We start from the raw sequence: 27,068 nt of genomic DNA, 5'->3' as shown, positions 1-27,068 counted from the left end.
ATACATTTTTAAGAAAAGTTTTTAAACAGTCTGCCAGTGTTTGTCTATTAGAATATGTAAACAGCATGTAAAATTAGAGCTGTGTAATAGATTCAGTTGTGGAAAGTCTCTCCCTTGCTTAGCTTTGTATCTCTCAGTAATATATAAGGTTAAATCAGAAGTGTATTGAGCTCTGAATTTATAATCAGTTATTCTTAGTTTGCAGAGAAAACTTCAGAATGTGCCAACAACACAACCTCACCTTGATCAGGTAAAAAAATCTTTAAAAAATGTTTTAAAAGTATCTCTTTAACTAAATTGTTCTGTTTAGGATTGTTTTATTAGAATTCTTTTTTATAAAGCATTTTTGAACTATTTTGACAGTTTTCAGAATTTAAATGCGTAATAGGAGTTCATCAAACCAGAGTTATTTAGAATCTTAGAAAGTCGTGCTTTTTAGCTTCTCCATTCCACAGGTCAGTCAACATATTTTGATTAGTTCTTCTGAAGGGAATTACTATATAAAAGCAGCCTGGGGGTTCTTTATGCAGCCTATTTTTAACTATATTTAACTAACTGATTAAGGAAAAGTCTAGTACGGGCATCCATGGCTAATTTAAATAAAAATTGACTTTGATTTCACCTTCAGGTAGCACTGTAAATTTGAACTCTTTAAGGTGTTCTTCATGTTCTAACACTATAATTCCTGAGGTAGATATTGCAGATGCTGGGAACAAAGAAAGTATATTTTCACTGTAACCATCTTTCTTTTAAGCAAGTTGTGGATGGTGGAGCTTAAGTGTAACTTTTTTTTTTTTTAACATCTTTATTGGAGTATAATTGCTTTACAATAGTGTGTTAGTTTCTGCTTTATAACAAAGTGAATCAGTTATACATATGTTCCCATATCTCTTCCCTCTTGTGTCTCCCTCCCTCCCACCCTCCCTATCCCACTCCTCTAGGTGGTCACAAACCACCTAGCTGATCTCCCTGTGCTATGCAGCTCCTTCCCACTAGCTATCTGTTTTACGTTTGGTAGTGTATATATGTCCATGCCACTCTCTCACTTTGTCACAGCTTACCCTTCCCTCTCCCCATATCCTCAAGTCCATGCTCTAGTAGGTCTGTGTCTTCATTCCTGTCTTACCCCTAGGTTCTTCACGACCCAGCAATCCCACTACTGGGCATATACCCTGAGAAAACCATAATTCAAAAAGAGTCATGTACCAAAATGTTCATTGCAGCTCTATTTACAATAGCCAGGACATGGAAGCAACCTAAGTGTCCATCAACAGATGAATGGATAAAGAAGATGTGGCACATATATACAATGGAATATTACTCGGCCATAAAAAGAAACGAAATTGAGTTATTTGTAGTGAGGTATATGGACCTAGAGTCTGTCATACAGAGTGAAGTAAGTCAGAAAGAGGAAAACAGGGCTTCCCTGGTGGCGCAGTTGTTGAGAGTCCGCCTGCCGATGCAGGGGACACGGGTTCGTGCCCTGGTCCGGGAATATCCCACATGCCGTGGAGCGGCTAGTCCCGTGAGCCATGGCTGCTGAGCCTGTCCGTCCGGAGCCTGTGCTCCGCAATGGGAGAGGCCACAACAGTGAGAGGCCTGCGTACCGCAAAAGAAGAAAGAGGAAAACAAATATCGTATGCTAACACATATATGTGGAATCGAAGGAAAAAAAAAAGGGTAACTTCTTAAAACACGGTGAAAAAGGGGCATATGAGTGAGCAGTGTGCCTGGCATTCTCTCCTTTATCTTGAGACTGTTACTTATTTTTTGAGTCATTAATTGTAATAGGGCCAAGATAATAGCATACTTGTTCATTTGTCTTCATTTTGGCTCATATTTATGGAAACTATACTACCATGTTTGTGGCATTTTTCTCTGCAAAACTTTTAATAGAATATTCATCTTCATTTATCTATTTTATTGAAGTGTAATTGACCTACAGTGTTATTACAGAATAAGATATTACTAGTTTCAGGTGTACAACGTAATGATTCAGTATTTTTATACATTACGAAATGATCACCATAGTAAGTCTAGTTACCATCTGTCACCATACAAAGTTACTTCAGTATTGTTGACTATATTCCCTCTGCTGTACATTACATCCCTGTGACTTATTTATTTTACAGTTTGGAACTTTGTATCTCTTAGTCTCCTTCACCTGTTTTGCCTATCCCCCTGCCCCTTCCCTTTGGCAACTACCAGTTTGTTCTGTTATCTATGAGTCTGTTTCTGTTTTGCTATGTATGCTTGTTGTTGTGCTTTTTAGTTTTTACATATAAGTGAAATCATAAGATACTTGTCTTTCTCTGTGTGATTTATTTTACTTAGCATAATACTTCTAGGCCCATCCATACTGTCACAAATGGCAAGATTTCAGTCTTTTTATGGCTGAGTAATCATTGTGTGTATACATACACACACACACACACACACACATACATACATACACACACACACAACACATATACCACATCTTCTTTATGCATTCATCAGTCGGTGAACACTTACTGTTTCCATATCGTGGCTATTGTAAATACATAATGCTTCAATGAACATTGGGGGGCATATATATTTTCAATTTAGTGTTTTCATTTTCTTTGGATAAATGCCCAGAAGTGGAATTGTTGGATTGTATGGTAGTCCTATTTTGAATTTTTTGAGGAAGCTTCATTATTGTTTTCCATAGTGGCTGTACCAATTTTCATTCCTACCAACAGTGCATGAGAGTTCCCTTTTCTCTACATCTCCAGCAACACTTTTTATTTGTTGTCTTTTTGAGAATAGCCATTTTGACAGGTGTGAGGTCATATCTCATTGTGATTGATTTGCTTTTCCCTGATGCTTAGTGATATTGAGCATCTTTTCATGTGTCTGTTGGCCATCTGTATGTCTTAGAAAAATGTCTCTTCATACCTTCTGCCCATTTTTTAATCAGATTGTTTGGGTTTTTTGTGATACTGAATTGTGTGATTTCTTTGTATATTTTGGATATTAATCATGTATTAGACAACTCAGTTGCAAATATCTTCTCCCATTCAGTAGGTTGCCTTTTCATTTTACTGATGGTTTCATTTGCTGTGCAAAAGCTTTTTGGTTTGATGTAGTCACAGTAGTTTATTTTTGCTTTAGTTGCTCTTATCTGAGGAAACAGATCCAAGAAAATATTGCTAAGACCTGTGTCAAAGAGTGTAGTGCTTCTGTTTTCTTCTAGGAGTTTTTTGGTTTCAGTTCTTACATTTAAGTCTTTAATCCATTTCAGGTTTATTTTTTATACGGTTTAAGAAAGTGGTCTAGTTTCATTCTTTTCCATGTAGCTGTCCTGTTTTCCTAGTACCATTTACTGAAGAGACTGTCTTTTCCTCATTGTATATTCTTGCCTCCTTTGTCATAGATTAATTGACCATATGAGTGTGGGTTTATTTCTTGGCCCTGTATCCTATTTCAATGATCTGTGTGTCTGTTTATGTGCCAGTACCATACTGTTTAGATTGCTATAGCTTTATAATATAGTTTGAAATCAAGGCGAAGATTGCTTTGGCTTTTTGGGTCTTTTCTGGTTCTATACAAATTTTAGGGTCATTTGTTCTAGTTTTGTAAAAAAAATGCCAAGGGTATTTTGATAGGGATTGCATTGAATCTGTAGATTGCTTTGGGTGGTATGGACATTTTAACAATATTAATTCTTCAAATCCGTGAGCACAGTATATCTTACTTATCTTTCAAATGAGTGAACGAGAGAAGTTACAAGTCCCTAGAGGTAGAATTTTTAGAAAAATTCTTTATGATACTCAGTATTAGTCATAAAGAAGAAATTGAAGCACATCACATTCTTCTAGGTGAAGGACATCATACTAGGAGTCATAGGAGTAGAAGATGAAGAATATGTAGTATTTACTTTCAAGAACCTGTATCATGGCCATTATCTATACCCACAGTATCTTGAATGTACCCCTGTCGTGGCATTTATAATGTCTTGTAGTTTGGGTTGAAGTGCTTTTCCCTTATGGTAGTCTATAAATTCCTAAATATACATTCCTCATTGCTTAGCACAGGATGTGGTATATGGTGGGTGCTCAGTGAAGAATGAAAAGCTGTGATTCTCAAATGGAGATGTAGGTCAGAATCACTTGTAGGCTTTTAAAAAATATTGGACATTCAGTGGCCCCCATCTCTCACATCTCCAGGAGTAGACCTTGGGTATGTGCAAATTAATGTGTATGTATATTTTTAACATTTTACTATGGAAACTTTCAAAGATATACAAAAGTAGAGAGAATATTAAAATGAATCAATCCCCTGTGCAGATGACCCAGTTGCAATGGCTTTTACCATTTTGCCGATTTTATTTTATCCATCTTCCTAACATTTCTTTTGCTGGAGTGTTTTAAAAAAAATTTTAATGGAAAATTTCAAGCATAAATAAAAGTGGAATAGTATAATGAACCTGCAAATACCCATCACCTTTGCTGGTATGTATTAAAGCAAATCCCAGACATTAAGTTATTTTACCAAGTTATTTTACCAGTAAATAGGGCATGTCTATTTTTTTAAAAAAAGCTCTGCAGGAGATTCTGATGCACTTTCCTGCTTTAGATATATAAACCTAGGGCAGAGTATAATATAATATTGCAGATCAAGGACTATGGGTTTCAGAAGCATGAACAGTCTCATTTGGTTTAGTGGATCTGAAGCTTCATGAAAGATAGTTTTTTCTTTTTTCTTTTTAACATAAAGCATACAGGGTTTTAGAGTACAAGTCAATGTATCTTTACTTACATTTGTGCCTATATAGCTGTCCATATGTACACATGAACACATATCTCTGTAATTCTCACTCAGATCAAGATAAAGATTTCCAAAATTGTTAAGAGAGTTCCCTTGTGTCCCTTCCCAGTTGGTAACCCTTCTTCTTCCAAAGATGTAACTGCTATTCTGATTTATACACTAAAAAGTAGCCTTAAACTAGGAGGTTTTTTGTTTTTTGTGTTTTTTTAGACTGGAAAGAGCAATCCAGATCTTTAAAAGTGGGAAAGTGACAGTGCTCTAGAAGAGCAGTATTCTAGTGCAGAAGTCCTGGTGAATGCTTGGTATTGGAATCCTGACCTAAGGTATTAGGCTTTGATTTGCCAGACAAAGAGAACTCATGCTCTGCTATTGGACAGTGTCCGGTGAGCTGGATTGGAGTGTGGAGTCAGGAGACCAAGCAGGAAGATATTGCAGAAGTCCAGATACCCTGTGATTAGGGCCTGATCCATGCTGGTTACAGTGAGAATGGAAATGGTATAAAACGAGCACAGGCAGGCTTGCATGAATAGCCTGAGTAACTGATGGTGAGCAGTAAGGAGAGAGAGAAGTGATGGGAAACAAGCCTAGATAGACAAGAGGAACCTACTAGAAATAGGGAAATTTAGAAGGTAAACTGATTTGGATGAAAACACCAAATATTTAGCTATGTACCTGATGGCAAGATATCACAGCAGAGGTGATACAGGGAAAGAGGAGCAGAGGAGTGGAGTGTGGTGACAGAGGTTTTGTGTTCAAGCGTGTTAGTGGGCTTAGTTTTCCAGATGAAAAAATATATAGAAATTATTGCATATTAGGTATTGTTTGTAAAAGAGTAGAAAACTGAGGGAAATAACCTGGTAGGTTAGAGAAAAAACACAGCAAACTACAAAAATTTGGGAGTTATTCCTAAATTTTATTTTAGGTGCAGTACCTTATTTTGCTTCAGTTTTCTGAATTATTGCCTCAGGTTTCTGCTTCTTTCTGTGTCTGGGGAAAGGAGAGTTAATTTTAGGTTCAAAATAAACATTTTTTAGGTTCAAAAAGAAGTTTGAAATGGGTAATACCTAGGACATATTATGTATGTCATTACAGTTTTATCACTGAGTGATGTTTAATGCATTTCTCTATTTTTCATGGTTTTCTTGGTCATCCTGATAAAGAGGACCTGGGTTTGGAAGGTGGTAAGGTAGATGAGAAAACCCAGGTGGAATTCTATGTATACTTATTAGTAGAGCCAGTTGTGAACTATGCATTGTGACCCTTATCTTATGCACTGGGCATTTATGGGTTTCGTTTTCTTTAGGGTTTGTCTAATATGAGAAGAGTTTATTGGTACAGAAAAACATCTTGTTCTAAAAGTATCTCTGCCTCCTTGAGCCCCAGGATGCATTGTCTTAATTTTTAAAACCATTTTTAAAATTTCACATTGCAGTTAATTGTACCCCTTAGAGATATTGTCATATCTCTAACTTGCCAAAAGCAAAAATCATTCCTGATACAAAATTCTTTAAGCTAAGAATAAGACTATATTGAGTCCTATACTGAGACATTCCCAACGTTAAAAGCCAAGTTATCCAACTTGAATAAAATACATTTTAAGCATTTTTGAAAGTTGAATTACTACTGTCTTTTTGAAACTGACAACTTATGTTTCATTTGGCAACCTTTTGCTGTATATTTTGATATGCTGTATGACTTGCTATACATTTTGTATGGAATTTTAAGTATTATTTGTTAAGATATGTGGTTCTGGACAGTTATGCAAAGCTGTGCATTAGTGTGTTCGTCCTGCCTGTTTTAAAGCTTGGTTTCAGCATGTTATTATCCAAGGTGGTGTTTGCGCTTTTATTGTGTTATGCTTAGCCCTTGTGTATTTTTATCATTAATTTTGAAATTTTGGGTTACTGTGGCAAACGGAGGTTTGGATTTTAATTATGTGCTCAGCTAGAGGAAATCTTAAGCTTCTGATTCCTTAGAGTGGACAGTGAGAGGTTTTATCAAGTTCAGGAGGAAAATAAATCTCAGAGTTAACATTCTATAAATGTTGATGTCAACCTTCTAAACCAAAGATGACATTATATTATCATTCTCATCTCTAGGAACTCTTCTTCCCATGGTACATGTTTGGTCAGAGAGAAACTGAATCTTTTAACTTATATTTATTTTTCCCAGAAAATGTTTGCATTTTTTTTTTTTTTTTTAAACATCTTTATTGGGGTATAATTGCTTTACAATGGTGTGTTAGTTTCTGCTTTAAAACAAAGTGAATCAGCTATACATATACATATGTTCCCATATGTCTTCCCTCTTGCGTCTCCCTCCCTCCCACTCTCCCCATCCCACCCTTCCAGGCTGTCACAAAGCACCGAGCTAATATCCCTGTGCCTTGCGGCTGCTTCCCCCCAGCTATCTACCTTACTACGTTTGTTAGTGTGTATATGTCCATGACTCTCTCTCGCCCTGTCAAAACTCACCCCCTCCCCCTCCCCATACCCTCAAGTCCGTTCTCCAGTAGGTCTGCGTCTTTATTCCTATCTTACCCCTAGGTTCTTCATGACATTTTTTTCCCTTAAATTCCATATATATGTGTTAGCATACGGTATTTGTCTTTTTCTTTCTGACTTACTTCACTCTGTATGACAGACTCTAGGTCTATCCATCTCATTACAAATAGCTCAATTTCATTTCTTTTTAAGGCTGAGTAATATTCCATTGTGTATATGTGCCACATCTTCTTTATCCATTCATCCGATGATGGGCGCTTAGGTTGTTTCCATGTCCTGGCTATTGTAAATAGAGCTGCAATGAACATTTTGGTACATGACTCTTTTTGAATTTTGGTTTTTCAGGGTATATGCCAAGTAGTGGGATTGCTGGGTCATATGGTAATTCTATTTGTAGTTTTTTAAGGAACCTCCATACTGTTCTCCACAGTGGCTGAACCAATTCACATTCCCACCAGCAGTGCAAGAGTGTCCCCTTTCTCCACACCCTCTCCAGCATTTATTGTTTCTAGGATTTTTTGATGATGGCCATTCTGACTGGGTGTGAGATGATATCTCATTGTAGTTTTGATTTGCATTTCTCTAATGATTAATGATGTTGAGCATTCTTTCATGTGTTTGTTGGCATTCTGTATATCTTCTTTGGAGAAATGTCTATTAGGTCTTCTGCCCATTTTTGGATGGGGTTGTTTGTTTTTTTGTTATTGAGCTGCATGAGCTGCTTGTAAATTTTGGAGATTAATCCTTTGTCAGTTGCTTCATTTGCAAATGTTTTCTCCCATTCTGAGGGTTGTCTTTGGTCTTGGTTATGGTTTCCTTTGCTGTGCAAAAGCTTTGAAGTTTCATTAGGTCCCATTTGTTTATTTTTGTTTTTATTTCCATTACTCTAGGAGGTGGGTCAGAAAGGATCTTGCTGTGATTTATGTCATAGAGTGTTCTTCCTATGTTTTCTTCTAAGAGTTTGATAGTTTCTGGCCTTACATTTAGGTCTTTAATCCATTTTGAGCTTATTTTTGTGTATGGTGTTAGGGAGTGATCTAATCTCATACTTTTACATGTACCTGTCCAGTTTTCCAGCACCATTTATTGAAGAGGCTGTCCTTTCTCCACTGTACATTCCTGCCTCCTTTATCAAAGATAAGGTGTCATATGTGCGTGGGTTTATCTCTGGGCTTTCTATCCTGTTCCACTGATCTATCTTTCTGTTTTTGTGCCAGTACCATACTGTCTTGATTACTGTTGCTTTGTAATATAGTCTGAAGTCAGGGAGCCTGATTCCTCCAGCTCCTTTTTTCGTTCTCAAGATTGCTTTGCTATCGGGGTCTTTTGTGTTTCCATACAAATTGCGAAATTTTTTGTTCTAGTTCTGTGAAAAATGCCAGTGGTAGTTGATAGGGATTGCATTGAATCTGTAGATTGCTTTGGGTAGTAGAGTCATTTTCACAATGTTGATTCTTCCCATCCAAGAACATGGTATATCTCTCCATCTATTTGTATCATCTTTAATTCTTTCATCAGTGTCTTATAATTTTCTGCATACAGGTCTTTCGTATCCTTAGGTAGGTTTATTCCTAGATATTTTATTCTTTTTGTTGCAATGGTAAATGGGAGTGTTTTCTTGATTTCACTTTCAGATTTTTCATCATTAGTATATAGGAATGCCAGAGATTTCTGTGCATTAATTTTGTATCCTGCTACTTTACCAAATTCATTGATTAGCTCTAGTAGTTTCTGGTAGCATCTTTAGGATTCTCTATGTATAGTATCATGTCATCTGCAAACAGTGACAGCTTTACTTCTTCTTTTCCGATTTGGATTCCTTTTATTTCCTTTTCTTCTCTGATTGCTGTGGCTAAAACTTCCAAAACTATGTTGAATAAGAGTGGTGAGAGTGGGCAACCTTGTCTTGTTCCTGATCTTAGTGGAAATGCTTTCAGTTTTTCACCATTGAGGATGATGTTTGCTGTGGGCTTGTCATATATGGCTTTTATTATGTTTAGGAAAGTTCCCTCTATGCCTACTTTCTGGAGGGTTTTTATCATAAATGGGTGTTGAATTTTGTCGAAAGCTTTTCTCTGCATCTATTGAGATGATCATATGGTTTTTCTCCTTCAATTTGTTAATATGGTTTATCACATTGATAGATTTGCTGTATATTGAAGAATCCTTGCATTCCTGGAATAAACCCCACTTGATCATGGTGTATGATCCTTTTAATGTGCTGTTGGATTCTGTTTGCTAGTATTTTGTTGAGGATTTTTGCATCTATGTTCATCAGTGATATTGGCCTGTAGTTTTCTTTCTTTGTGACATCCTTGTCTGGTTTTGGTATCAAGGTGATGGTGGCTTCGTAGAAGGCATTTGGGAGTGTTCCTCCCTCTGCTATATTTTGGAAGAGTTTGAGAAGGATAGGTGTTAGCTCTTCTCTAAACGTTTGATAGAATTCACCTGTGAAGCCATCTGGTCCTGGGCTTTTGTTTGTTGGAAGGTTTTTAATCACAGTTTCAATTTCAGTGCTTGTGATTGGTCTGTTCATATTTTCTATTTCTCCTGATTCAGTCTTGGCAGGTTGTGCATTTCTAAGAATTTGTCCATTTCTTCCAGATTGTCCATTTTATTGGCATAGAGTTGCTTGTAGTAATCTCTCATGATTTTTTTTATTTCTGCAGTGTCAGTTGTTACTTCTTTTTCATTTCTAATCTATTGATTTGAGTCTTCTCCCTTTTTTTCTTGATGAGTCTGGCTAGTGGTTTATCTATTTTTTTTTTTATCTTCTCAAAGAACCAGCTTTTAGTTTTATGATCTTTGCTATTGTTTCCTTCATTTCTTTTTCATTTATTCTGATCTGATTTTTATGATTTCTTTCCTTCTGCTAGCTTTGGGGTTTTTTGTTCTTCTTTCTCTAATGCTTGAGGTGCAAGGTTAGGTTGTTTATTCGAGATGTTTCCTGCTCTTAAGGTGGGCTTGTATTGCTATAAACTTCCCCCTTAGAACTGCTTTTGCTGCATCCCATAGGTTTTGGGTCGTTGTGTCTCCATTGTCATTTGTTTCTAGGTATTTTTGATTTCCCCTTTGATTTCTTCAGTGATCACTTCATTATTAAGTAGTGTATTGTTTAGCCTCCATGTGTTTGTATTTTTTTAAAGATCTTTTCCTGTAATTGATATCTAGTTCTCATGGCGTGTGGTCGGAAAAGATACTTGATACAATTTCAGTTTTTCTTAAATTTACCAAGGCTTGATTTGTGACCCAAGATATGATCTATCCTGGAGAATGTTCCATGAGCACTTGAGAAAAATGTGTATTCTGTTGTTTTTGGATGGAGTGTCCTATAAATATCAATTAAGTCCATCTTGTTTAATGTATCATTTAAAGCTTGTGTTTCCTTATTTATTTTCATTTTGGATGATCTGTCCATGGGTGAAAGTGGGGTGTTAAAGTCCCCTACTATGAATGTGTTACTATTGATCTCCCCTTTTATGGTTGTTAGTATTTGCCTTATGTATTGAGGTGCTCCTATGTTGGGTGCATAAATATTTACAATTGTTATATCTTCTTCTTGGATCGATCCCTTGATCATTATGTAGTGTCCTTCTTTGTCCCTTTTAATAGTCCTTATTTTAAAGTCTATTTTGTCTGATATGAGAATTGCTACTCCAGCTTTCTTCTGGTTTCCATTTGCATGGAATATCTTTTTCCATCCCCTTACTTTCAGTCTGTATGTGTCTCTAGTTCTGAAGTGGGTCTCTTGTAGACAGCATATATAAGGGTCTTGTTTTTGTATCCATTCAGCCAATCTGTGTCTTTTGGTGGGAGCATTTAGTCCATTTACATTTAAGGTAATTATTGATATGTATGTTCCTATTTCCCATTTTATATATTGTTTTGGGTTCGCTACTATAGGTCATTTCCTTCTCTTGTGTTTCGTGTCTAGAGAAGTTCCTTTAGCATTTGTTGTAAAGCTGGTTTGGTGGTGCTGAACTCTCTCAGCTTTGCTTGTCTGTAAAGGTTTTAATTTCTCCATCAAATGTGAATGAGATCCTTGCTGGGTAGAGTAGTCTTGGTTGCAGGCTATTCTCCTTCATCACTTTCAGTATGTCCTGCCACTCCCTTCTGGCGTGTAGGGTTTCTGCTGAGAGATCAGCTGTTAACCTTATGGGGATTCCCTTGTGTGTTATTTGTTGTTTTTCCCTTGCTGCTTTTAATATGCTTTCTTTGTATTTAATTTTTGACAGTTTGATTAATATGTGTCTTGGCGTGTTTTCTCCTTGTATTTATCCTGTATGGGACCCTCTGTGCTTCCTGGACTTGATTAACTATTTCCTTTCCCATATTAGGGAAGTTTTCAACTATAATCTCTTCAAATATTTTTCTCAGTCCCTTTCTTTCTTTCTTTCTTCTTCTGGAACCCCTATAATTCGAATGTTGGTGCGTTTCATGTTGTCCCAGAGGTCTCTGAGACTGTCCTCAGTTCTTTTCATTCTTTTTTCTTTATTCTGCTCTGCAGTAGTTATTTCCACTACTTTATCTTCCAGGTCAATTATCCGTTCTTCTGCCTCAGTTATTCTGCTATTGATCCTATCTAGAGTGATTTTAATTTCATTTATTGCATTGTTCATCGTTGCTTGTTTCATCTTTAGTTCTTGTAGGTCCTTGTTAACTGTTTCTTGCATTTTGTCCATTCTACTTCCAAGATTTCGGATCATCCTTACTATCATTATTCTGAATTCTTTTTCAGGTAGATTGCCTATTTCCTCTTCATTTGTTAGGTCTGGTGGGTTTTTTATCTTGCTCCTTCATCTGCTGTGTGTTTTTTCTGTCTTCTCATTTTGCTTATCTTACTGTGTTTGGGGTCTCCTTTTTGCAGGCTGCACTTTCGTAGTTCCCATTGTTTTTGATGTCTGTCTCCAGTGGCTAAGGTTGTTTCAGTGGGTTGTGTAGGCTTCCTGGTGGAGGGGACTAGTGCCTGTGTTGTGCTGGATGAGGCTGGATCTTGTCTCTCTAGTGGGCAGGTTCACGTCTGGTGGTGTGTTTTGGGGTGTCTGTGACCTTATTATGATTTTAGGCAGCCTCTCTGCTAATGGGTGGGGTTGTGTTCCTGTTTTGCTAGTTGTTTGGCATAGGTTGTCCAGCACTGTGGCTTGCTGGTCGTTGAGTGAAGCTGGGTGCTGGTGTTAAGATGGAGGTCTCTGGGATATTTCCACCGTTTAATATTATGTGGAGCTGGGAGGTCTCTTGTTGACCAGTGTCCTGAAGTTGGCTCTCCTACCTCAGAGGCAGAGCCCTGACTCCTGGCTGGAGCACCAAGAGCCTTTCATCCACACAGCTCAGAATAAAAGGGAGAAAAAGTAGGGAGAATTAGTAGAAGTATGAGTAAAGAAAGAGGGAAAGGAGGAAAGGAAGGAAGGAAGAAAGAAGCAAAGAAGGAAAGAAAGGAGGGAGGGAGGGAGGGAGGGAGGAAGGAAGGAAGGAGGAAAGAAGGAAAAAGACAGAAAGAAAGATGATACAGTAAAAATAAAATAAAGTATAATATAGTTATTGAATTAAAAAATATTTAGAAAAAAAAAAAAAGGGACGGATAGAACCTTAGGACAAATGTTGGAAGCAAAGCTATACAGAGAAAATCTTACACAGAAGCATACACATACACCTTCACAAAAAGAGGTAAAGGGGGAAAAATCATAAATCCTGCTCCCTGAGACCACCTCCTCAATTTGGGTGATTCGTTGTCTAAAGGAGGGAAGGAAGGAAGGAAAGAAAGAAAGAACGAAGGTAAAGTATAATAAAGTTATTACAATTAAACTTAATTATTAAGAAAAAGAATTTTTAAAAAAAAGTCATGGACGGATAGAGCCCTAGGACAAATGGTGGAAGAAAGAGTATACAGACAGGATCTCACACAGAAGCATACACGTACACATTCACAAAAAGAGGAAAAGGGAAAAAAATCATAGATCTCGCTCCTAAATTCCACCTCTTCAATTTGGGATCATTCCTTGTCTATTCAGGTATTCCACAGATGCAGGGTATATCAAGTTGATTGTGGAGCTTTAATCCGCTGCTTCTGTGGCTGCTGGGAGAGATTTCCCTTTCTCTTCTTTGTTCTCACAGCTCACAGGAGCTCAGCTTTGGATTTGGCCCTGCCTCTGCGTGTAGGTCGCTGGAGGGCGTCTGTTTTTTCGCTCAGACAGGACGGGGTTAAAGGAACCGCTGATTCGGGGCCTCCGGCTCACTCAGGCCGGGGGTTGGGGGATGGGGGTAGGAGGGGCACTACGTGCGGGGCGGGCCTGCGGCTGCAGAGGCACCGTGACGTTGCGGCAGAGGCCGGCGTGATGTTGCACCAGCCTGAGACCCGCCGTGCGTACTCCCGGGGAAGTTGTCCCTGGATCCCGGGAACCCGGCAGTGGCGGGCTGCACAGGCTCCGCGGAAGAGGGGTGTGGAGAGTGACCTGTGCTCGCACACAGGCCCCTTGGTGGCGGCAGCAGCAGCCTTAGCGTCTCCCGCCCGTCTCTGGGGTCCGCGGTTTTAGCCGCGGCTCGCACCCGTCTCTGGGGTTCGCGCTTCCCGCCGCGGCTCGCGCCCGTCTCGGGGGCTCGCGCCCTCAGCCGCGGCTCGCGCCCGTCTCTGGGGTTCGCGCTTTTAGCCGCGGCTCGCGCCCGTCTCTGGAGTTCCTTTAAGCAGCGCTCTTAAACCCCTCTCCTCGCGCACCAGGAGACAAAGAGGGAAGAAAAAGTCTCTTGCCTCCTTCGGCCGGTGCAGGCTTTTCCCCGAACTCCCTCCCGGCTAGTCGTGGTGCACTAACCCCTTCAGGCTATGTTCAAGCCGCCAACCCCAGTCCTCTCCCTGAGCTCCGTCCAAAACCAAAACCCGAGCCTCAGCTCGCAGCCCCGCCCGCCCCGGCGGGTGAGCAGACAAGCCACTCGGGCTGGTGAGTGCCGGTCAGCACCGATCGTCTGTGCAGGAATCTCCCCGCTTTGCCCTCCGCACCCGTCGCTGTGCACTACTCCGCGGTCCCGAAACTCCCCCCTCTGCCTCCCGCAGTCTCCGCCCGCGGAGGGGCTTCCTAGTGTGTGGAAACTTTTCCTCCTTCACAGCTCCCCTCCCACTGGTGCAGGTGCCGTCCTTATTCTTTTGTCTCTGTTTTTTCTTTTGCCCTACCCAGTTACGTGGGGAGTTTCTTGCCTTTTGGGAGGTCTGAGGTCTTCTGCCAGCCTTCAGTAGGAGTTCTGTAGGAGTTGTTCCACGTGTGGATGTATTTCTGGTGTATCCGTGGGGAGGAAGGCGATCTCCGCCTCTTACTCTTCCGCCATCTTCAGGGTCCCCCCCCAAACATAATTCGTTTGCATTTTGTAGTTTATTTTTTCTAAGCCTCATCTTCCCCAATTTATAAAATGGAAATAGTTCTCTTTAATCCACAGGATTGCTGTCATGAGTAAATGAAAAGATGAAATAAAGTGACCCAGGCAAAAGTACCTCGTCCAGTACATAGTTGATACGCTCTCTATATTACCCTCCCTCTTAGTGCTGAGAATCTTGTAAAGAATGAATTAAACAATGAGTATCCTTTCATAAGAGTTTCTCTGTGTAAATACTAAGCCATTGACTAACTCTGCAGAATATAGAACATGGAGTTGCTGATACCAAAAATCAGCAAATATAGTGGAAAAGATATACCTAATATAGTTGTTAAGGCAACACAAATGCCCATGAATGTTTCCTTACTTTTCATCTTAAAACTTGTGATTTAAAAAAATATTTTGACATTGCTATAAAAAAATCATTATTGACTATCTCTTGATTTACAGAGTATTATTACAGTCACATTCGAAGTACCAGGAAATGCAAAGGAAGAAAGTCTAAATGTCTATATTCAGGTGAATGCAATTTTAACTGATTAATGATTTATCAATTGTTTTGTTATGTAGTTGTTCCTATGAGCAGTGGTTGATCTTATTAAAATATGTCACTTGATACAGAATCTTCTGTGGGAAAAGAATGTGAGAAACAGGGATGACGACTGCATGGAGGTCATACGACTAAAGGTGCAGTACATAGCTTACAGCTTTATACTTTTGGACAAAGTCCCTTTCTTTGCTGTTACACAAAAACCATATTTAGTCCTTAAACACAAGGACTAGTTTTAGTCCAAATAACCTTTGTCTGTTTTTCCTTATTTCCATTTCTGAAAAGAAGCTTTGGAAGTCATTGCATAAAGCATGATTTATTTGCACAGCTTCATTGAATGTTGCAGCTAAAACAACCTGTGTGCTTTGAAACGTTACCCCCTGCTCTCCTACTGCCGGTGCTCAGAGCAGTTATCTGGCTAATGAGCTTGACTTGTTAAAACTCTCCTCCCCTTGGCACACAGCTTGGTTAGTCAGAGGAAAACGGAAAGTTTTCTTGTGTTGATTTTTCTAAGAGAGCTTCATCTAACAGAGGAGTAATATTAGAAATCTTGCCGCAGCTGAACCTTATGTTTCTTGATGAATTTAGCGGACACTAAACATTTGTTATACTGTGAGACAGTGTTACAGAGGACTAGAAGAATTCTTGCTCTGTTTGGAAATCCCTTCATATTACTTGATATTTGGGTATTATGTCACAAAAGGTGTTTTTTTCCATGGAGCAGTGGGTTCTAGGCTGTGTGCTTAATGAATCAACAGTCATTTGAGTGTCTACTCCTGTGTTTCCAGAAGTGTGCATAAGGTTTTATTATTACTGTTTATTATCATTACTGTTAGTAGCTAGATTCTCTGGCTAGCAGCCGACTTCCTAGGGCCACTAGAGTGACCGGGAAACTATTTTGGCTTAGATTTCTTCACTCCCTGTGCTGGTTCCACCTGGGATTGGTTGCTGCAGAGCAGCACAGCTGAATCTATTCCCCAGTCGTTCCCCGCAGAGGAACTAAGCCAGATCCTGCTGCTTCTTTATGACTGTGTCCCCATCTACATCTGTGATCCTAATTGGAAGATCATATTTCATTCTGTAACTGCTTTTATCCCCTAGTACTGAATGGGGGGTGGTTACCTAGAAAAGCAACCCTTTGGGCGTTTATACTAATGCAGCAACGAGACCTCTGTATAGAGTTCAGTGGCTCATCTTGCACCATCCCAGTCTGGATTTTGTCCTTCGTGTATGACAGTTGTTCTGCAGCTGTCCTCCTTGGTTCTTCTTTTGGCCTTCCTCTCATCACAGCAACGCTGGGACATCTGAGGCACCACAGCCTTTCTCTTCATAGACCTCCTTCTCTTTGCTGTTACAAAGTATTATACTAGTCTGAAAATAATCAACATGTTTAAACTGTTAACTCTAATAACAGCTGACAACTTCAAAGTCTTTATACAAGTATAAAATTGATGCTTAGGTAATTCTGTCCATGGAGTTTGTTGTTACATATTAAAACTCAGATTTGAAAAGCAGAAAACAAAACTCTGCACAAGAAAAGAAAACTGGAAGAACATGTACCCCCAATACATGAATACATCAAAAATTATGTGGTGGGAATGACAGTGGTTTGTCTCTTACTATTTTTCAATATATATATTATTTTTATAATAAATATGTATAACAAACATTATTTCAGAGAAATTATTTCATCCCCATAGGCCAGTTCATCAGATAATTTGTTCCTCATTTCTGCAAAGCAATGTTAAATGAATTTTATTCAGATAAATATAATAGTTTTTCTTTACCTTTATTTCATCATTATCTACTCCATTTATTACAACCCATTCAAAAACAGATTATCACCAAAATCCTTTAACTTCTCAAATTTTCCCACTAAAACTGTGAAACAAGTATAAAATCCTTAAAAGTAGAATAATTGGTAGAATTTGAGATATAACATGTTTTATCATTTGGTTGTTTCAGTTTTCATTGTGGTAACACTGAATAAACATCCTAATTACATATATTAATTTTAGCATTAGAAATAGGGATTGTTTTAAAAAAATGTGTGCAGAAGCCTTTTTCAAAAATTGGAGGATTTAGGAAACACTTTAATGCACAAATAACTGGAATTAAGTAATTTTAACAGCATCTCCTTTATGAGTTTGTATTTTAAAAAGAAATGGGAGTAATTAATCCATGAACATTGATGCTCGGTTTCTGCTTTTAAATTCAAACTGTGGCTGACTGCTCATTCTCCTCTGAGCAGGGGCTGGTGTCAATCAAAGACAAACCACAACAAGTGATTGTCCAGGGTGTCCATGAGCTGTATGATCTGGAGGAGACACCAGTGAGCTGGGAAGATGACAGTGAGAGAACAAATCGATTGGTCCTTATTGGTAAGTGACAAACAGTTAACTTTTTTTTTAATTGAAGTATAGTTGATTTACAATGTTGTGTTATTTTCAGGTGTACAGCAAAGTGATTTAGTTATACATACATATATATCTATTTTTTTCAGATTCTTTTCCCTTATAGACAGTTAAATTTCTAAAGCAAAAGAGAGAGAGAGAGAGAGAGAGAGAAAGGGATATAATGTGCTACGTAAGCAGTACTAACCAATCTGAACCTCTTTTGTAAATCTGAATAAGCTTGTGGTTAATGTATTTGTCTTAATTATGAGATAACATCATAAGAACTTGTTAAGCCTTTTACTCTTCTTCAAATAATTTTAGAAAAGTGATTAATCCAAATGCCAACTTGGTTCTAGGGGACTTAATTAGAAAGTTAAGGAAGGAATCATTAATTACTGTTGTTTTTATACATTTCTGAAGCTCATGAAGCATTTAATGATCTGGACTTGATAGGTAAACTGTGTCATTTTAATAAGCATCATATACTCATACCATGTTTTGTTCTGTTTGCAGGCAGGAATTTAGATAAGGATATTCTTAAACAACTATTTATAGCCACTGTGACTGAAACAGAAAATCAATGAACAACACATTTCAAAGAAGATCAAGTTTGTCCTTAACACAAGAAGCATCACCAAAAGGATTGGATGATAAAATTGGGAATAAGTTTCCTATTGGATGTATTTCAAGCATCTGTTCTTTGCATTACTTCTCTTACGAATTCCAGTGTAAACTTTAAAATAGTATTTATTTTATAGAATACATACAACATAGTAAATCAGTATTATAAAACATTTGTTATTCATACAATAAAATACACTGTCCTCTGACTTTTTTTTGTGGACAGATGATTCATAAACATATCTTGCAGAATTGGCTTTGGAGTTTACATATGCTGAATTTCTCACTCATGGAAGTTATAATAATAATAATGGGAAAACTTACTTCAACATTGTCATTTTCCCTTAGAACTTCAGCTGATTGCGTGGATGTAATTTTATTGTTAATAACAAACATTTTTAAAAACAATGTCGCCATTTTTATTAAAGGAAATAAAGGGTTTACAGTGGTAGAGACTTATAAGTGGAAGAAACCTAAATCAAAGAAATTAACTGAAACTTTCTCTTATTCTTAGTCAGATTCTAAGCCTTACTGGTAGTCAGTGTAATGGAACTTCAGCCATTCACTTTGTAATATATTTCAAAGATTTCAATTGTAGAGCTTTTTAATTTTAGAGTAGATTTTAGTTTTAAAGTAGATTTTACTACTGGTATTAAATTCATCTTTTTTTTTAAACTTCTTTATTTTTCAATATAAACTAAAAAGTGACAAGGTATAAAACTTCAGATGTAAATGCATTTAACTTTTGATAATTTAACAATCTTTATATAAATGGTAGGTGTGTAAGTATACAATGGATTACTTTTCTCTTCTTCCTGCTAAAGGCCAGGTCAGCTTAACTATATTCAGATTGTAAGAGAAAGGCATTAAATGGAATTTAAAGAAGAGTTAATGGTTGTTAAATATCAGAAGGCTGTCAGAATGGCTTTTGGAATATATTTTTTTCAGAACTTTAAGTCAAAATTACATCTATGTATCTTGAATGGTTCAGTAGTTGGAGGCAGGCTAATTGATTAGATTATCTATCTCCCGTCCCCTGTGTTCTGTACCTTTTTAATATAACTTCTCCTATGTTCATCCATTTCGCCTCCTGAATCTATTCTCTTAACTTGTGGTTGAGAGAATACGCTTATTTGTGGCAGCCAATTGCCTGATAGAAAGTCAGATGATTTTTGAGTCAGATCTTTAATTCTAGGGCTTTAATTCCAGCTCTGCTGCTTCTTGGCTGTATGATCTTGGGCAAAGTATTTCTCTGAGATTAGTTTTCTTACTTTAAAGTGGACAGTGATAATATCAAACATTCAAGCTTGTTGTGACGGTTAAATAGGTTTGTAATACACCCAGCTCAGCTCCTGGCCCACAACAGAGCATAAAATGTTTTCTCCTTCCTAACAATTTTCAATTTGTTTTATAATTAATGTAGTCACGATAATACTTCATAATGTTTATTGGCAAATAATAAGTATTTAGATTCACTCTGTTCTAGGCCATCGAGAAAGGGCTTATAATTAATGGTACTGTTGTGGAGACATGTTTGAAGTAATATTATCTTAAACTCCTAAAAATCTGTTTTAAACTGATAAATATTTGGTTTTTTTTTTTCTTTATAATGTATTAATCTTTAAATATTTTGTCTTTACAAAAGTATTGCATGACTACATTTGTGTTGTAAAAACACAAGCATTACAGATGAAGTCAGTCTCTCCTGACCTTTCTCCTTCAGTCACTGTCACCTTCTGGGTAAGCAGTGTTGTCAGTTTAATGTCTATCCTTTTAGAGGTTCTTTTCACTTATGCACACATTATGGTTTACATTGTTTCCCAAAGTGAATTATATTCCAATAATAAAGCTATCATTTAAAGAATTTCTTTGGGAAACTTACAAATTTGCCATAAATATCCTCAAGGAAAGATTTTTATAGTGTGTGTTTTAAATAAAAAATCATTCTTTACATATTATAATGCAGTTTGCTCTTTAAAAAAAACTATTACTCTTAGATCTTTCCATGACAATGCATATAAATATGTCTTTAACTGCTGGACAGAAATTCATAGTATAGCATAGAATACATTTCTTTAAAAAAACATTCATTGAGAGCTTCCAAGTTTGCCCAGTATTAGTGCTGGGGCTGAAACTGCACATGATGGTTAAAAGCCAGGTTTGTATTGCTTACATTCTAATGGAGGGATATAAATAAGTGAGAAAATACGAGGTGCCTGAAGAAGGCTGATAAAAATCAAAACTGAGTTTAGAATGAGTGGGCATGAAAAGCCTTTCTGAGGAGAAGTGGCTTTTTTGTTTTTGGTGGGTTGGGGCTGTTGTAGAACTTTTTGATAATCCCAATGTCACAAAGATCTTTCCTATGTTTTCTTTTAGGAACTTAATAATTTTAGCTCTTAACATTTAGCATCATGATCCATTTCAAGTTAATTGTTCCATCGTTATGTCTTGAAAACTCTTTTGCCCTTTGAATGAGCTTTTTGCACCTTTGCTGAAAATCACGTGGCGTGTGTGTGTGTGTTGTGTGTGTGTGTGTGTGTGTGTGTGTTTTCATGGACATTATTTTCATTTGTCTGTCCTTATGGCACTACCACACTGTCCTGATAACTTTAGCCTTAGAGTAAGTTTTGAAATTAGGTAGTGTAAATATTCCAATCTTGTTTATCTTTTTCAGAGTTGTTACAGCTATTTTAGGTCTTTTTGTTTTCAATATAAATTTTTATCATTAAACATGTCAGTTTCTTCAAAAAGGCTGCTAGGATTTTAACTGAATTGAATTCAATCTATAGTACAATTTGGTGAAAATTGTCATTTTTAAAAAAACTTTATTTCTTATTGAGGTGACGTTAGCTTTTAACATTATATAGGTTTCATGTGTACAACATTATATTTTTACTTCTGTATACACTACAGTGTGCTCACCACCAAAAATTTAGTTTCCATCCTTCTTCATACAGTTTAGTTTCCTTCCCCTTCCCCTCTGGTAACCATTGCTCTGCTCTCTGTATCCATGTGTTTTGGTTTGTTTTGTTTTGCTCATTTATTTGTTTTGTTAGTTTGTTTTTTTATATTCCACAGATGAGTGAAATCCTACAGTATTTGTCTTTCTCTAACTTATTTCACTTAGCATAATGAACCTCAAGGTTCATCCAGGTTGCCAGAGGTGGCTTTTAAGTTGAGAACAGAGTTAAAAGGAGTCATTGATGCAAAGTCAGGGAGAAGATTCTACACAGAGGGAGCAAGCAGTGGAGAGGGCCTTTAGGTGGGAACCCGTATAGTGTGCTGGAAGACCAGGAAGAAGGCAAGTGTGGTGGAAGGTTTGAAAGCCAGGGTAGGAGGTGGGATTGGAGTTGTGAGCCAGGGCCGGGCTTTTTGCTTACAGGACAGAGCAAAATATTTGGTTTATTCTGAAAGCCCTGGGAAGTGGCTGAAGGGCTTTGAGCTGGACAAGTGATGTGGTTGTGATCACCGTGGCAGATGAACTAGTTGTTTCCTGTTTTTGAAATTGCAGACAGTGCTGCAGTGAACATCATTATGTGCGCCTCTTTGTTTTTATGTGAGAATGTTTCTCTGGAAGAGATATGTAAGGGTGGAATCACTGGCTTCCAGGATATGCACATTTAAAGTTCTTAACAGATACTGATAAATTGCCTTCCCAAATGGCTGTACCTTCTTGCCGTAAAACAGGAGTGTATGAAAGTACCCTTTTTTCCAAACCCAGCTAACACATTTTAACCTTTGCCATTCTGGATGGAATGGCATCTCACTGTTTTAATTTAGATTTTTTTTTACTGTATTTTTATGTTATTTATAAGTTCTTTTAAATATGCATTGCCCTGTTCTTCGTTCTTATTTTTCCCAAAATGAAGTATTTTTCAGTGATCAGAGACATTACCAGTTTAACCTGTACTTCAGAGGGGTTTGGAACCTCCAATAGATATCCTCGAGAGAAGATTTTATTTTTATAATGGAGATCACTAACAAATAAATAACATGGGCCATTATTCTGCTAAGCATAGAAAATTTTCAGGGTATTATGATTATGGTAATGATGATAATCAGGGTTTAGGCATAGTTCATCTGTAAGTTTATAGTTTACTGAGTAATATGTAGGATAAATTACTAAGTCTCTCTAAACCTTTGCTTCCTTATTCATAAAGTTCAGGTGCAAATCTCTCAGGGATTAAATTTAAAGTACCCTGACTATCGAGTTTCAGTAAATGTAAATTCTCCTTTTCCAGCAAGACTTGATAATACATTCAAGCTTCTGCACAGCTTCTTACATGATTCTTTCCTAGGCTTTTCCAGCTTTTAGTGAAAGGGGCAAGAACATTAGTACTGAGTGTGAGATAGCTGTGGGAAGGGTCAGCCCAGGGGGTGAGGGAAGGCCAGGGATTGAAAGGGTCTCTAATTCCTAATAGATTATGAAGTTTGAAGGGAATTATCAACAAAATAAAGCTAAAAGGCTTTTAAACATTTGTGGGCTTGGTTGCTTGCTACAAATTGAATAAATGTCTCCTTTGGATTAGTAATATAGGTGGAAAATTATATTTTAAGATTTCTTTGAAAGGACTTTCCCAGTTCTAGAAATGCCATACATTGTGGAGGTGATACTGAAAGAAGTGAATTCTGTCTTTGAATGTCTAGCAACTTGCCCTACTTTGATGAGAAAGAAGAACTAGACTTTTTTCTCAGAATTAGTCTTAATATTAGAATCAACTTATTTAAAATTAGAATCAACTTGGTTGATAACTGAATTGCCTTTAACTTTCAGAGCAAAATGGAGAGAGATCAGACATCCTCTTTACTGTACAGTAGTTTAGAGAGGTTGGTTTTTCAAAGTGGGATGGATGGCATTTATGACCCCCTGATAGATTTGTTCAGGAAAAAAAAACCTATTCAGTGTTAGGAAAGAAGTAATCTCCAAATATTATTGAGTGCCCACTATGCACCGGACCCCATGTTAAATGTTTTAGTGTTTCATGAGCACAAAGTAACACAACATTAAAGAATTAATCAGGTGGGACAGAAAGAGTCCCCCCACCCTTTTTTTTTCCTTAAGGAATTACTTGCCATAATGGAGTATCTCCAAAGAACTCAACTTAGTTTTCCTTGATACAGCTATTTATTTTTACATTGATATATTTTGTATATTAATATTATTTAGATATAATTAGCAAAAAAATTTACCCTTTAAAGTATACAATTCATGGCTTTAGTATATCCACAGGTAGTGGCAACCAGTACCACTATCTATCAGTAATTCCAGAACATTTTCATAGCTCTCAAACTCTGTACCCATTAGCAGTTAACCCCCATTTCTCCCTGCCCCTGTTCCCCAGCAGCTACTTGTCTACTTTCTGTCTCTAGATTTGCCTATTTGGACTCCTTTCTTCTACTGTAATGTTTTCAAGGTTCATCCATGTTGTTGCATGTATCAGCATTTTGTTTCTTTTTATTGCTGAATAAAATTCTATTTATATACCACATTTTGTTCATCTACTCATCAGTTGATAGACATTTGAGTTTCTACTTTTTGGCTACTAGGCCCTTTTTCTCCCATTTAATTTTTTGATAAAATAGAATTTTCAGAACAGTTTTACATTTACAGAAAAATGGAGCAGAGCAGATAGTAGAAGGGAATTCCCATATCCATCCACCCTCCTCCACCCCCCCACCATGACTACATGGGTAGTCATGTCTCCCATTTTTATCACCTCATATCAAGGGTACATACTATCAACCTGATTTATGACTGTTGATGTTGACATTGATTACCTGACACCTGGCTGAAACCTTTGTCAGGCTTCTCCACGGTAACTTATTCCCCCTTCCCCCACTTCATATGGTTCTCTTTGGAAGGAAGTCATTGTGCATTGCCCACAGTAAGAGACTGGGGGGTTATGCTCTACCTCCTAGCGGGTGGAATATCTACATAATGTATTTGGAAGTTTTCTGCAAGGGAGATTTGCCTCTTTCCCCCATGTATTAATTTACTCAGTCATCTATTTTTTATCAATATAGACACATGAATATTTTATGCTTTGGTTAATAATCTAATACTATATTTTGATGCTCTAATTGCCCCAGCTTTGGCCATTGGCAGCTTTTTCTTGTCTCCCAGTGCCCTCTTTGACATACTTCCATCATTGGGGGTGGTTTTGCCTTTTTTTTTTTTTTTTTATTTAGTGCCCTTACTTTTCTCCTTTCATTTTTAAATAACCCAAATCCCCATAGAAGTTGACTGCAGGAAAACTAACAATGCTCCCTTTCCCAGGTAATCGGATTCCTATGCTGATGGAAGAAATGTGCCTTACCTACAGGGGGTTGAGGGGGAGGCATCTGGGAATCTAAGGCTGAATAAGACACCTGTCCCAGCCCTCCTGAAGCTTAGTTTAATAGGTCACACAAGTAGTAATTGGTTAATTTGGGATTCAAACACAAATCTGTTAGGCTCGAAAACTTCTGTTATTTGTTCTACTTCAACAAACTACATACAACTGAGAAGCCTTAGCGGGTAAACACCTCAGAAATAGAGGATAAGACTTTAAAAAGACTTGTAAGAAAGCTGTTTTCAAAATTTTATCCTGAAGAAACTAACTCCTTTAAGCTATTTTTTGTTATATTAGCTGGCTTCTGATTTCTCACTGAAAATTTGTTGTCATTTTACAAACTCTAATAGAAGATTTACTATGTAACAATCAATGGCATAATACAATATTTTTATGCTGAATTTTTATTAGATGCCACCTCAAATTCTTTTCACAAGTAGGTAGGTACTAAATTATGAGTATATACTGTTAGTATTTTACCATAGGATACCTAGTGATATAACACACATTAAATGATATTGCACTGCACTGCTACTTTATTCTCTGAACTAATTTAACTGAAGCCAATCTAAAAATCATGTTACTTCCAAGGATGTCAAGTGACTTACACAGAGCGTCTCTGTCATCTTGTTCTTCTCTAGTGTGAGAAAGGAATGATGACCTGGTGAATTAGTTTAAGACACTGAAACTGCAGCCCTTTTTTGCCTCCTATAAGTTTCAAGATTAGAATTTATTATTATAGGAAAAAATGCTTAATGTTGGCTTTTTTTTTTTAAGAAGGAAGAAGGGAGAGAGAGAAAGATGGAGTCTCAGACTGGGTGTATACTTTGGAGTTGTTGGGCCATTTTTGTGAAAAGGATATTTCAAACTGGGTTTGTACTGGTTGGTATGCAGCAAAATCAGTTTAGTTGGTCATGGCCATTAAAAAAGAAATGAAAGAATATCAGTGATCACTTGTTTTATGAAACTCATTTTAGTTACATAAGTCTATGCAAGATCGTGGTGTAAAATTTACTTCATACTGAGGTTAAATGTTCAAAGAAGTTGGGAATCACTGCCGGAAGGGGACTTCTCTCTAGCCCTCCTGCTTTCTCTCCACCCTGAACTTCCACAACCTCATGACAGGACATTTCAGTCTTTTCTGAAAACTTGGGTCAGGGAAAGCATTTTGGGAAGCTGAGGTGGCGGGTAGGAGGGACAAGGCCACACCCTCTCACACTCCACTCTGAGCTCGGGAAAGTAGTGAGAACATTAAAAATATTTCAGCCCCTCATTCTGAGTGGAGGACACAATCCGCCAGTGAAAGTGGGTAACTAACCAGCTATGAAACACAAAAACATATTTACTGTTACACATTCTTTTACAGCCAAACACCGTGTATATTTTAGTGCCCTCTCCCACCTCCTATTTTTATCCTTCAGGAGAGAGGCCTGAATATGGAGGTGGCCTTAGATTGTCGGGTACATATTTTCCTACCCCCTTTTTCATCTGCGCGGTTTTCAAAGTGCGTTAACAGAGCCTATGCAACCCCTGGCGCAATTGGCTGGCTGAGCCTGAGGAGTGAAGCACCTTCCTTGCTGGCTAAGGAGGGGGCCAGCTGAAGGCTCTTGCCGCGTCGGGTAATGCTCAAAGGACCCTCATCACTGGACGGCGTCGGGAGGAAGGAAGAGCGCTCTGAGGTAGGGCAAGAAAGGGTATAAAGGGGGACGGGGGAGTCCACCACACAAGGACTCAGAAGAAGCCTCAATAAAAGGCAAAGTGCATCTTTGCCGGATGGTATAGGAAAGGAGAAATCGGCAGAAGAAAAAGAACACCACCTAAAAGGGTAACCTCGAGCGTCTCTGCTTCTTGGAACGCTCTTAACACAGGCTTCCAGCCCAACCCACCCAGAGCCAGGTGAGCGGCCGCCACCTCTCCGGCATCTGCAAGACCTGCTCCTTCATGAACTTGCCAAGAGCGGAGCGCCTTCGCTCCACACCTCCGCGCAGCCTCCGGGGCTCCGATAGGGAAGACGGTGCGATCGATATCCTGGGAGAGGAGGAAGATGAAGAAGAGGAGGAGGAAGAGGAAGACGAGGAACCCGAGGGAAGCCAGCGGCTCCTAGAGCCGCTGCACCAGCCGGAGCCGCAGAAGGCGCGGCGGGGCGCGGGCGCGGGTGCGCTTCCCGGAGAGCGCACCGAGAGCGGCGGCGGCGGCCCAAGCGACTCCTCCGAGTTTGGCCCCAAGTTCGGGGCACCGATGGGGTCTGCGGCGGCCTCTGCGGGCGCCCCGCAGCCGGCGAAGCCCCCGTACTCATACATCGCGCTCATCACCATGGCCATTCTGCAGAGCCCACACAAGCGCCTCACGCTCAGCGGCATCTGCGCCTTCATCAGTGGCCGCTTCCCTTACTACCGTCGCAAGTTCCCCGCCTGGCAAAACAGCATCCGCCACAACCTCTCGCTCAACGACTGCTTCGTCAAAATCCCCCGGGAGCCGGGACACCCTGGCAAGGGCAACTACTGGAGCCTGGACCCCG

At 38.4% G+C, this 27,068-nt stretch overlaps 1 protein-coding gene across 1 annotated transcript in view; it reads left to right on the top strand.

The window, feature by feature from the left end:
- LOC116755611 (COBW domain-containing protein 2-like) overlaps window positions 1-23,707 on the top strand; it is a 56,567-nt gene extending 32,860 nt beyond the window's left edge. The window contains 5 exon segments of the mRNA XM_032635314.1: window positions 189-250; window positions 15,102-15,170; window positions 15,273-15,338; window positions 17,453-17,582; window positions 18,111-23,707. Of these exon segments, the coding sequence (XP_032491205.1) occupies window positions 189-250; window positions 15,102-15,170; window positions 15,273-15,338; window positions 17,453-17,582; window positions 18,111-18,217 (434 nt within the window). The 3' untranslated portion in view covers window positions 18,218-23,707.
- Window positions 23,708-27,068: the final 3,361 nt, after the last annotated feature.

The sequence above is a fragment of the Phocoena sinus genome, chromosome 6, assembly GCF_008692025.1.
Source record: "Phocoena sinus isolate mPhoSin1 chromosome 6, mPhoSin1.pri, whole genome shotgun sequence".
Lineage (NCBI taxonomy): Eukaryota > Metazoa > Chordata > Mammalia > Artiodactyla > Phocoenidae > Phocoena > Phocoena sinus.
This window is presented reverse-complemented; position numbering and strand designations above follow the sequence as displayed.